The sequence below is a fragment of the Toxorhynchites rutilus genome, chromosome 1 (genome assembly GCF_029784135.1).
Source record: "Toxorhynchites rutilus septentrionalis strain SRP chromosome 1, ASM2978413v1, whole genome shotgun sequence".
Lineage (NCBI taxonomy): Eukaryota > Metazoa > Arthropoda > Insecta > Diptera > Culicidae > Toxorhynchites > Toxorhynchites rutilus.
Genome location: NC_073744.1, coordinates 136,355,671 through 136,368,928, shown reverse-complemented (window position 1 = coordinate 136,368,928; position 13,258 = coordinate 136,355,671). Strand labels below are relative to the sequence as shown.

General features: G+C 38.8%; 1 protein-coding gene across 1 annotated transcript in view; it reads left to right on the top strand.

The window, feature by feature from the left end:
• The window catches only part of LOC129761466 (tyramine/octopamine receptor-like), a 56,252-nt gene that overhangs the window by 16,885 nt on the left and 26,109 nt on the right, over positions 1-13,258 (top strand). Inside the window, exon 2 of the mRNA XM_055759190.1 lies at positions 2,043-2,201. Coding sequence (XP_055615165.1) covers positions 2,043-2,201 — 159 coding nt within the window. The remainder of the gene's footprint in view (positions 1-2,042; positions 2,202-13,258) is intronic.

Sequence of the window (13,258 nt, the reverse complement as noted above, 5' to 3'; positions counted from 1 at the left end):
TGAAAAATAATTCCCTATCGCACTCCACACTAAAAAAAATGAGTGGGTTATATCTATGATATAACCACAAGGTTGACGTGGAACTACCTTAGCTTAGCAATCATTCGTTTGTATTGATCAAATTCTTGATTGAATGAAACAGTTTCCAAATTCAATTGAGTTCAATATATTTGCTCTGTGTGTGAAAAAAATGAACAAATGCCGTGTAAAGTCAATTCATTTATTGTGATTGATTGTTCTTCGTTACCAGTAAATTTAATGACGGACCTTTTACGTTTGGTATGATGACTAGAACAAAATATATGTACGGAAGACTTATCAAACGTTTGATGAACCAGCCTAAGGCTGAAAATCTTTCCAATAAAGACAAAAAAAAATTATCAAACGATTATTTTATTTTACATTTCCCTCTGAAGTTTACATCCCAAAAGTGTACATACTTCTCGAATCTCGAATTTGCTTGAAACTGGGAAGTTCATTCGCTTCTAGTGTCTGCACGATTTTCCCAGGTTCCTAAGTTTAGAAGATCATGTTAGGACAGACATATTCCACTCTGCACAAAGGCAAGCGAGGACAAAAGTACTCGCAGTTTGCATTTATTTGCAGAGCCGATTTCCCCAGAAACCTCGGTTTTGAAGTCTGTGTTAGGGAAACACATTTCAATCGGAACAAAAATACCCCCGACTTGCATGAATTTGAAATACCGATTTCTCCAGGCACCTTGGTTTAGAAATCTCTATTAGGGAACACATTTCGGTGGGAACAAAAGCTCCCCCTACTTTCGTGTGTTCTTCTTCTTCTTTTTGGCTTTAAGAGGGTTTAAACTTTTCAGTTCGCCTCTAGGCTCTTTCGTGTGTTTGCAATGCCGATTTCGCTGCTTGGTGTTAAAGTCTGTGTTAGGGAACATTTTTCGATGAGAACAAAAGTCCCCCTACTTTCATGTATTTGCAATGCCGATTTCCCCAAGGCTGCTTGGTTTTGATGGCTGTGTTAGGGAAACCGTAAATCGGGCCAATCAAAACGATGCAGTTAGGGCGTTTAGATAACGCCTAATATTTTACAGTTATTCAATTGTTTATCTAATGAAAAACAACATTTTGTTAGTTGCGATAGATGCGTAGAAATATTCCCTATCAAGTGATGCAAACATCTCTCCTATCCAGTACGAAATGTTCGAGCTATAAGCATTCGAAATCTTTCATTTTTTCCTGCATGTTCTGTGTTTAGGTTTTCATTTTACCCTCCATATATTCCGGTTAGACGTAGTCCCACGTCAAAAGTTGGTACATCCAGAAAGTATTACTTTTCCATCTGCAGTAATAACGAAAAAAAAACAGAACCCGTCGAACAGCCCGGGATAGGCAACGTCAACTTTCGCTAGCTAATTAGGCACTGTATAAATCGCAAACTTTTCCTTTCATACTCTGGAACCAATATTCGGTTCACTGCTCAGAAAACTGCATTCTCCCTTCCATTATCAGGAGACCATTAATTGAATTAACTTTCATTTCGCCGGTGCCGCCGCGCAAGCCTTCACTTCACAGGATGATTTGATCCACTCACTGGAAGCAGCGGCGGCGGCGGATGTGCGGGTATGCTCTTTCGGGAAACTAACTTCCAACTTCTGGTGCCGCACGCGATTACGTTCCTCCGATGGAGGAGTGCGCGTCCGCTGGTCACGTTTCGCCGGGAACCGTTCTATGATTGCCGGGCAAATAAATTACACGGGAGAAAATGAAAATTAATTCTATCAAATTGTGACAATTAGAGAAAAAGTGGAGCTCGTGAAAACTTTCCCCCAAACTCCGCGCGTTATGAGAATGCGAAAAATGGGAGATTAATGAAATTATATTTTTGGAAGAAGTTCGTGCCACCAGCTACTCTCTCCATTGCCGAGCAGTCGGCTAATGGACTTTTGAGAACTGTTGCGTTGCAATGGTTGGGTTTTATATTTTTTTTCCGCCCGTCCGACGTCAGTGTCAAAGTTTCCGTTGAATTCTAACAGTTTCCTTTTCTTCTTCTCTCCATTTTTCCATTTGCAGTTGAGCCAAGACATTGGTTACGTGCTGTACTCGGCACTCGGGTCGTTCTACATTCCAAGCTGCATTATGGTGTTCGTATACATTAGGATCTACTACGCGGCGAAAGCACGTGCGCGGCGGGGGATTCGGAAAAAGCCACTCAAGCCACCAAGTGAACAGGTAAGTTGATTCTGATCATCGCATGACAATAAAAGTGTCCGCTTTGGGGGGTGTGGATTTAACACAAATAGCAGATTGCGTAATGTTCGCATTGATAGTATCGAGGATATAATAATCTATATAGGAATGGCGAATGATTATATTAGCTACTTCTACATGTGTCATATAGTTCCTTTTCTAATGATAGCCAATCGAGATAGTTTCCTAATTGTTTCGGGTAATGCTGTTATCTGATTTAACATAATGATAAACAAAGGTTTGGAGTTTGAACACGAAAATAATCGTTAGAGTTAGTTAAAATTATGAGAGTGAAATTTTGCGTTTTGTTTTCATGTTCTTCACTGTATCAATTATATGGTACTGGGTTTTATGCTTATTGCAAGACCATTATTTTAGCCTTACCTTACAATAACCCATTGCTCGAACTTGTCTCCGAACACAACCCATCATTCTTTGTATCAGCTGTTTACCCACTTATTTGGCAACCAAATTATTATTTATAAACATTTCTTCAGTTTTGCACATTACAATCAACCAGTAATCATCGATCGGACTCTTTTGAAACTCCAAACAGTAACCCTAAAAACGAACAAATAAAGAAAATTAGCTTCTGGTAGGAAGCTCAACTGTCTAACTGAAAATGATTAATGAATATCAGCGTGACACATAACAGGGTGGAATGGTAGATGAAGTATATACGGATAGGTAAACAACAAAAATATCGTCATTGATTACATTGAATATGAAGTTTATGGGAAAGAAACAAAAAACAAGTTGAAAATACTTACGATTTCGTGATATTAGGCTGTCAAAAAAGTCCTGCGGTATTTCCGCGAGGTGTCGTTGTAAGCGCGTAGTTCTAGTTGTATTCATTGTATCGAGTCATACTATAGCTTGTTGGAAAGGTATTTTTGCGCTATAATATAGTCCTTGACAGTGTTTTGTTTGGTTAAGTCGTTCGTGAGTTATAGTGTCGCAAATATGGAGCAAAATAAAGAGAAAATCCGACATTTTTTACAGTACTACTATGACAAAGGCAAAAATGCATCTCAAGCTGCCAATAAAATTTGTGCAGTTTATGGACCCGATACAGTTTCCATTTCCACCGCACAACGATGGTTTCAACGTTTTCGTTCTGGTGTAGAGGTCGTCGAAGATGCGCCACGCTCCCGAAGGCCTGTCGTCGAAAATTGCGACAAAATCGCTGAATTAGCCGAGAAAGACCGGCATAGTAGCAGCCGTAGCATCGGCCAAGAGCTGGGGATAAGTCATCAAACCGTTATTAACCATTTGAAGAAGCTTGGATTCACAAAGAAGCTCGATGTATGGGTGCCACACACGTTGACGCAAAAAAACATCTTTGACCGTATCGACGCATGTGAATCGCTGCTGAATCGCAACAAAATCGACCCGTTTCTGAAGCGGATGGTGACTGGCGATGAAAAGTGGGTCACTTACGACAACGTGAAGTGCAAACGGTTGTGGTCGAAGCCCGCTGAAGCGGTTCAGACGATGGCCAAGCCCTCATTAACGGCCAGGAAGGTTCTGCTGTGTGTTTGGTGGGATTGTCAAGGAATAATCTATTATGAGCTGCTTCCCTATGGCCAAACGCTCAATTCGAACCTGTACTGCCAACAACTGAGCCGCTTGAAGGTAGCACTCATGAAGAAGAGGCCATCTTTGATAAACAGAGGCCGCATTGTCTTCCATCAGGACAACGCCAGGCCACACACTTCTTTGGTGACGCGCCAGAAGCTCCGGGAGCTCGGATGGGAGGTTCTTTTGCATCCGCCGTATAGTCCGGACCTTGCACCATGTGACTCCCACCTGTTTTTGTCCATGACGAAGGAGCTAGGTAGGCAGAAGTTAGCCACAATAGAGGCCTGTGAAAATTGGCTATCCGAGTTTTTTGCCAATAAGGAAGCGAGCTTCTATAACAGGAGTATTATGAAGTTGACATCTCGTTGGGAACAAGTCATCGAACAAAACGGCGCATATTTGACTTAAAACAGATGATTGTAACTAATTTTATGAACAAATGAAAATTCAAAAAAAAATACCGCAGGACTTTTTTGACAGCCTAATATTTTTAAGGTAAAATACAAATAAAATCATGAAGTTGCTTCATTTTTAATGGATAGCTATGGTATTGTAATTTTTTTTCCATTGTCTTGTTCTTATTATTAGTCTTATTCTAAGGTAGTGTTTTTCGATCTTTTTTCTCCAGTAGCCCCCCTCCCCCCCTTTACGAAAATTAATCCCAGTGTTTCAGTCAGTTCGACACCTGCGCCTGAACGATTTCCGCCAAAATCGGAATTCTTGAAAACGTTGTCGAAAAGCATACCTCATGTCATCTTCGATATCTACTATTTTACGGTGTTTGATTTCTATCAGCAGTATTGTAGGAAATCCAGATTTACATAAATACTTCTAATACTATTTACATAAAAGACAACAACCCTTGTAACGCTTATCAGGATAAAAATCGTTCATTTGTAGATCGGTGAGTTTGTTCTGGAATTGATGCGGAAGGGATTTCAAACCATGTCCAAATCATGATCTTTGATATTAAAAGAATATGTTTCAAGTTTAACTCGTATAAAAAGTCTTCTGTACTGTTTCGTCGCCGGTTCCATCTTCATTCACTGACGAAAGTCTTTCAAACATTGAGAAGTTGTTCAATTGAACATAACAGAATTTACCCAGAAAAATGTAACGAGTATAACTTTTTTTTTCAGAGGTCTCCATACAAAAATGTCATCTTCCAGAAACTATACCTATAGCTGTTACATAGAGCTAAGAACTAATAGAACAAATTTTCAAACCCTAACAATATTTTCGTGTCCAGATTTGCTGCCATACAAAGTAAACACAAATTTCTACATTACTAGGGAATTAATCAATCAAGTGAAACCAAACTGAGCACATTGAGGTTTTAGGGTGCAATAAATGTTTCTAGGGTGGTTAGATTCTCCACCCCCTCTTTAAGGGGGGCTGCCATACAAATGAAACACAAATTTCTGCATTACATGAGAATTATTCAAGCAAATTGAACCATATTAGGCATATCGAAGTTTTAGGGTGCAATAAATGTTTCTATGATGGTTGGACTCTCCACCCCTCTCTCAGGGGGGGGGGCCTGCCATACAAATGAAATTCAAATTTCTGCATTAATCGAGAATTAATCAAGCAAAAGAAACCAAATTTGGCATGTGAAGGTTTTAGGGTGCAATAAATGTTTATATGGTGGTTTGACACTCTTCCCCTCTCTCTAAGGAGAGGCTATCATACAAATAAAACACAAATTTCTGCATAATTCGAGAAATTTGAATAGTTCTTCAAGCCAAATTTGGGATGTGAGGGTTGTTGGGTACGAAAAATGTTTCTATGATGGTATGACACTCCTCCCTCCTCTAGAATGGAGAGGGGGTCCCGTAAAAATAATACACATATTTCATTCAAACATATTTCAACCAAACATGACAATTGAATTTTTTCGGAAAACTCTGAAGGAAAGGGGGAAAATGCGAAAATTCGGAAAATTCAATTCGCATATGATCTACAATTCCATAGTGACAAGCATTGTTAGTTCATTTGATGCTTGCGATAGCGAAATTTATCTTCGTTCGAAAGTGTAAATGGATTTTAATGTGATAAAACTCATTCCTAGATCTTCTTATATCTATATAAATAAAAATGGATCACCGAATGTGTTGCAAAACTCGAGAAAGGAATTGTCCGATTTAGGGCTGTCTTTATTCTATCATATTTTCTGTATTAAACATTTATGCCGTGTAATGGAGAACATGTTATTTGCAGGTGGTTGAGAAATCTTGAACGAGAATTGTGTCTGAAAATAATCTGATATTATAATGACGAATTTTGGTAGAAGTACTAGGAATTTTATAGCAAATGGTAATTTTAAAGAGTAGATTAGAAGATCAATCAATAAACATTTCTGCGATTGGACCCATGAACGTGCGCTTAGTAAGAAAACGTGATGTGATTACGAAAAATAAATTTTGGGCGTGACGAAGTTTGCCGGGTCAGCTAGTTATAATATAATTTTTCTTGTCAGACACAATCTTCGCTCAAGATTTTTGATTCACTTGCAAATAACATGTTTCTCCGTTACATGGAATCGTGTTTGATACAGAAAACTAAATTTTCATTCATAATTTTCATTTTCGAAGTGCGTTAGTCCGCATGAGAATTTATTGCCATTTTCACTTCACACCAACGGAACATGAAGCTTAATTCTGCAAACACGAAATCCAACTGAGTTAATAACGATGTCGTTGGGTAACATATAAGAATTAATTTTTCACAACATTCTCTCAAGCGAATATAACATTGATCTACGGGAAATGACGAATACAACAAAACAAAGTCGGCACAAATCGGACGATTTCTTCCTCGGATTTTGCGCTTACCAACACATTTAACCTTCCATGTTTATGTACTTAGATACAGGGTCTTTCAGATTAAACGCTCACGCAAAAAAAATCGAATAGCTCCTTATAATTTTTTTTTTCGCTCCGTCGATGGTAACACTGCATTCCGCACTTCGGGACAATAATATTCGGCTACTCGTTCAGTGTGATCGGATAATTTTTAGTGTCAAGATGTGCAATTTACAAGAACGTATATTTTTAGTGAAATCGTATTACTCGAGCAACCGAAGCCTCAATGAAACTTTGTCATCTTATGGTAAGAATTTCAACATTTCCTCGATTACTTCCCCTGGGGGTACGTGAAGGACCGTTGCTATGTTAATAAGCCACAAAATTTGGAGGAACTTAAAGGAGAAATAATGTTAGAGTTGTGCATGAAGAATTTTGTTCACCGTTCAAAACGCGTTATCGAAAAAAGGGGTGGCGTTATCGAAAATGTCCTAAAAACGCACCGCTTTCCACTGTGGCTGCAAAAAAGAATACAGCGATCTGTTCCTGTATTGTTTAGGTTCAAGGATGTGATATGTCAATATTGCCAGTATTGTGTTGTGCAGGTGCAAGGTCAAGTTAATTCAACGACCGGAGCCATTGCTCCCTTTGTTTTGCTGCCACTCATCAAAATCAAGTCAAGTTGTCCGACGTATGCCAAATAGTGGCTTCCAAATGACGTCACTCGGTGCGAGTACTGTTAACCCCTTCCCGTATTATTTAATACGTCACACATCAAGTGATTCCACTAGTCGGTGAGCGTTCTAGCGCCCAATGTTATTCAAGTACCCACGAGTGAGACTCGATGTTGTACGGGAAAGGGTTAAGGAAAGTGGATTTAATTCGACATTTAGAGCCCCCGCAGACTGCAGACTATTGTTGGCCGATAGTTTGGTCGGCCGACTTAATCAGTACGGAGCGATATGTGTATGCGCCCACTACACCGATTCAGTATCGGTCAACACAAAAGTTTGATGGGCTTCCCGATTGCATTCAAACTGTTTCGTCGGCAAACTATCGGCCGTCTGTTCAATCAGTACTGGCTAGCTTTGACCTAACAGTTCGGCGGAAAAGTTCGAGCGATTATAGCAGTCTTGCAACTTTTCGATACCATTTTTATAGTACATACTAGCACTTTCGGGTTTTCCTCAAAATTGGCCTCCGTTTCGGTAATCACTTCATCTTCGGTCTTAAATTTCCTGCCATCGAGCATTCTCTTCAGGTCTGCGAACAGAAAATAGTTACTCACCAATTTAGAAATTACAAACGTTGTTTCCGCCAGCGAATGAAAAATACGAATTTATACAATATTTTACGTTCTCACATGTTGGAAGTCCACGTTACACACTCCGTTTCATAACTATAGAACCACTCCATTTTTTCTGAGTTTCCAAAGATATGTAAGAAGTCGGTTGAATTGAAGTATATAGTGTAGGACATAATAACTATCTTCATACAGGGTGGGCCATTTAAAGTGGAAGGATTTGTTTTTGCAATAGCAAAGTAAAGAAGTGGAATTTTAACAATTTTTTTTGAAATTCATTTATTTTGGTCCAAGGAGATTTGTTCTAACTACTTTTTGATTATGATATCTCGTAAATGACCGCCTCTGACCTTGACCGCAAAATGTACCCTTTTTGCCCTTACCCTTTTGTCGGATACTGTCTTTCAGCGCAGCCAGGGTCCTTGGTTTACCAGTGTATACCTTGGATTTTAAATATCCCCATAAAAAAAAATGGCTGGGTTATATATATGATGTAACCGCAAGGTTGACGTGGGACTATCTTAGCTTAGCAATCGTTTGTATTGAATCAATTTTGGATTGAATGAAACAATTTCCGAATTCAATTGAATTCAACATATTTGCTTTGAGAGTAAAGAGATTGAATAAATGCCATGTAAGGTCAATTCATGCATTGTAATAGATTATGTCCTTCATTACAAGTAAATTATAGCATTTTGCCTAATCATCAAATGGTATGCGTAGAAATTCAGTGAGCAGAAGATATGAAGGCGTATCCTTCAATGCAATCTCAGATAACCGAGCCAAAGCGTTGTGTTCGTACCCGCTTTTCTAATCCTTTTTAGGAAAACACTTTTCGGGGTGCAAAAAAAACCGGTAGAAGCAGAAGTATCCCCGGGTTGCATGAACCAACAACTTCAACTTCTACTTTTTATACTATAGAGGCTTCAAACTGCACGTCTGCACGATTTTTCCAGGTTCCTAGGTTTAGAAGACCGTGTTCAGGAAACATATTCTAGTCTGCACAAATGCAGTCTAGTACTAGTCGCAGTTTGCATTTATTCGCAAAGCCGATTTCCCCAGACACCTTGGTTTTGAAGTCTGTGTTAGACAAAGTCGGAACAAAGATGCCTCCGACTTGCATGAATTTGCAGTGCCAATTTCCCCAGGCACCATGACTGCCGTTATCTCGCAAAGTGACGCAAGCGCCAGAGGGCAGAATTTTCAGTACGAAGCTTTTCTTAAAATTGCATGTATAATCAACATACACGTGCATTACGAAAATCTGATCTGAAAATATGTACACTTGATGGAAAATTATTGCCATCGGCTTTGATTTTGATTTTATTTAAGCTATGTTACTAACGCCAGTTTTTTTGTGGAAACAGAGAATTTTAATCGGTGTTTCCACAACCGATTGGCGTTCATCCATCAAAGTATGGGAGAATCTGTTACCAAATATTTTTCACAACATGCCACCGAAGCATGAGGTAGCATCAGGGAGAAGAGTTCCACACATTTTCCGACTTTTTAGCGGGCTAACGTGGTTGAGAACCCGATTGTAACAATTATGGACAATACCTTTTTTTCCAATCCAAAATGCAACTGAAAACATCCGTGTTAAAAAAGATAATGCCGTCCAAATTTATCCGATGTAAAGCAAATACATCGGATGTTTTGAGTTTTGTTATAAGAGTTTCGATGGAGATTTTAGAAGGCCGACATTTACCCTTTGATCGACACTCAGCTTCAATTCATCCGAGAGCGAAATTGAACAGGTGAGGTAAGTGGACACCGTCAAGATGCTTTGTCCCTTGATTGATGTTGTTATGTGAAATTTGCTGTCCCTGATCGTTCATTCCATGCCATCAGAACAGATAAAAAAATCACATCGCATCAGATTCCAATTAAGTCACATCATAAGGTAAATGGCGCTTGCGTCACATCGCAGTGGAAATGGCGCTTAAGCCATTCCGTTTTCAAGCATTTACGGGGACATTTTTTCACATTTCTGTAAAACTTCGCAGTCGTTTGAAAGGATTTGGTATTCTTTATCGATCTATAACATAAAAAGTAATTTTTCAATTTTTGGCGCTTGCGTCACTTTGTGAGGTCGCCGTAGATGTATCTGCAATGCCCCACGTTCCATGAATTTGAAGTCTGTGTAAGGGGAACGCATTTCAGTCGGAACAAAAATGGTCCCGACTTGCATGAATTTGCAATGCCAACTCCCCACGCTCCATAGATTGAAGTCTGTGTTAGGGAAACACATTTTAGCCGGAACAAAAATACCCCTGACTTTCACGTATTTGCAATGCCGTTTTCTCCAGCGCTGCTTGGTTTTGAAGTCTGTGTTAGGGAACACATTTCGGTGAGAACAAAAGCCGCCGTACCTTCATGTAGTTTTAATGACGATTTCCCCAAGGCCGCTTGGTTATGATGGCTATGTTGGGAAACCGTAAATCGGACTAATCAAAACGAGGCAGTTAGGGCGTTTAGATAACGCTTCACATTTTACAGTTATTCAATTGTTTGTCTAATGAAGAATAACATTTTATTAATTGCAACAGATGCGTAGAAATATTCCCTATCAATTGATACAAACATCTTTCCGATCCAGTAAGAAATGTTCGAGTTATAAGCTTTCATAATATTTCATTTTTTCCTGCATGTTCTGTGTTTAGATTTTAAATTTACACCCCCATATACTCCGGTTAGACGTAGTCCCACGTCAAAAGTCAGGAGGCGTCAAATCAGGTGATCTCGGTGGCCAGTCATAGCCGTTTTTCGATATTAATCTTCCGGGGAACATTTCGCGCAATAATTTGGTCGTGGCAGCCGCTGTATGGCATGTAGCGCCGTCCTGTTGGAACCAGTAATTGTCCAATTCATTTTCACGAACAAATGGCAATAAAAAATCGGTTATCATTGTCCGATAACGCTCCCCATTCACGGTTACCGTTGTTCCATTTTCGTTTTCAAAGAAGTACGGGCCGATGACTTTATCGGCATAAATGCCACACCACACAGTAACTTTTTGGTCGTAAAGAGGTTGCGTTTCGATGAATTGAGGGTTTTCAGTAGCATAAAACCGACAATTTTGTTTATTCACTCCTCCATTCAAGTTGAAATGCGCCTCATCAGACATTATGATTTTTTGCCAAAAGCCACGTTCATTTTTGGGCATTTCGATGGTCCATTTCGCAAAATCAAGTCGACGTGGTAAGTCAGATGGGTTAAGTTGTTGAGCCATTTGAATTTTATACGGAAACATTTTCAAATCAACACGAATTATGCGTCGGAGAGTGGTTCGAGCGATGCCTAACTCTTGCGAACGATGGCGACCTGATGTCGATGGAGTCTCTGCAACACTGGCTCGAACGGCATCAATATTCTCGTCGAAACGTCTTGGTCGTTGTCTGGACAGATGACTGGCATTACCAACACTACCAGACGATATAAATTTGGCATATAATCGACGTATAGTGTTGTCTCCAGGCGATGTTTTAACTTTATTTTTATTTTTCCACGCACGTTTAGTTAACACAATTAAGAAGTTATTTTGAATGTACAGCTGAACAATTTCAGCGCGTTGTTTAGGTGTGTATTGTTCCATGGTTAAAATTGTACTGAAATGACGCTTCCAACGCGGTATGACACTTGTTAATCTGACATCTCTGTCAAAAGTTATGGGGTTGCCAGATGCTTCCACTTTAAATGGCCCACCCTGTATAGAAGACTGGTCATTTGAACTTTACTGTTGTGTTCAGACGCGAAACATTCAAAGAACTAAAATTCCAGTGTTTTATGTGAAAAACCCTCAGCTTTCTAAAAAAAAATATAAAAAAATATAACCCTCTTGGTCCCGAGACCGTAAAAACCATAAAAAAAAACAAATACATTCAATAATAACGGAAACAAAATTTCAATTTTCTGCAACTGACGAGGTAATTGGCTTCAATTAGATATGTCGATCATTAGAACGGTCCAATAGCTCAAAAGTTACCAATTTTTGAAAACAGTCATTTTGGGAGGAAAGTGAAAAAAGTGATTTTTCGGACCACCCTAAAACGGAAATGGTCACCCAAACGAAAAATAATAAAAATATGAGTCTAATGTTTTGCGATAAAGAATAAAATTACCACTTTTGACGAAATTCTGAGAACCACTATATCGATTTGGTATGAAATGACTGACTTGCAACGAAGAACGTAACCTACAGCAATGTCTCGTATTGATCCGACATGTTATTTGCATAAGAGATGAAGTTCGCCAGGTCTACTAGTGTTTATTTAGATAAGTTATATTTTAAATATTTCACAAGCTGCATTCGTTCTAGGAAGGGTTCGCGGCTAGCACGCACACCACCACACCACACCAACCCTCCGTCTGAAAATCCATTTCCACTTACGAACAAAGATCAATTTCGATAGCGCAAACATCGAATGGACTAACAACGCTTATTACGATGTAATTTTCGAACATGTGGGAATTCAATTTTCCGATCTTCCTTCAGAATTTTCCGAAAGTTTTCCGATTTTTCTCTCCACTGTATTGATCTACGGGAAGAAACGAATACAACAAAATACAGGAGGCTAAAATCGGACCATCCCTTCTTCGGGTTTTCCGCTCACCAACATATTTTGCCTTACATTTTTATTTATATAGAGCCCGTTTCCATTTTAGGGTGATCCGAAAAATCAACTTTCCTCTTTTTCCCAAAAACGTTTTTTTTTTCAAAAATTCATAGTTTTTGAGCCACTGAACCGATTTAGATGATCGACATATAAAATTTAAGTCAATGAGCTAGCCTTTCACTAAAATATATTCAATTTGCGAATAAAATGGATATTATTTTCGTTATTAATGATTGTAGTCGTTTTTTAGCCATGAATTTGGACTTGAGGACGCCATATTTTTTATATTTTTGCTTGAAAGCTGAGGAATTTTTACATAACATATCTCGATAAGATGTAATTTTTTCGTTTTTGAGTTATGATTTTGAAAATTTAACATGTTTTAAGTCTTTGTTCAACATTCCTATGCGACTAGACTGGGCCTATGCAACTAGAATGCTGTCTTCCCGCAAGTGTGATTTTTTTCTTCCAAGAAGGTTAGCTTATTGGCTTCAATTTAATATGTCGATCAACTAAATCGGTTCAGTGGTTCAAATGTTATGAATTTTTGAAAAAAGTAATTTTTGATAAAGGGAGAAAATTATTTTTTGAACCACCAGTTAACCTGGAAAATCATATCTCAAAAACGAAAAAAAATAGCGTCTCTGATATCGAGAAATGTTATGTAATCCTCAGCTTCCAAGAAAATATTTAAAAAAATATAGCGCCCTCTAGTCCAAGGCCAGGAAAACAATA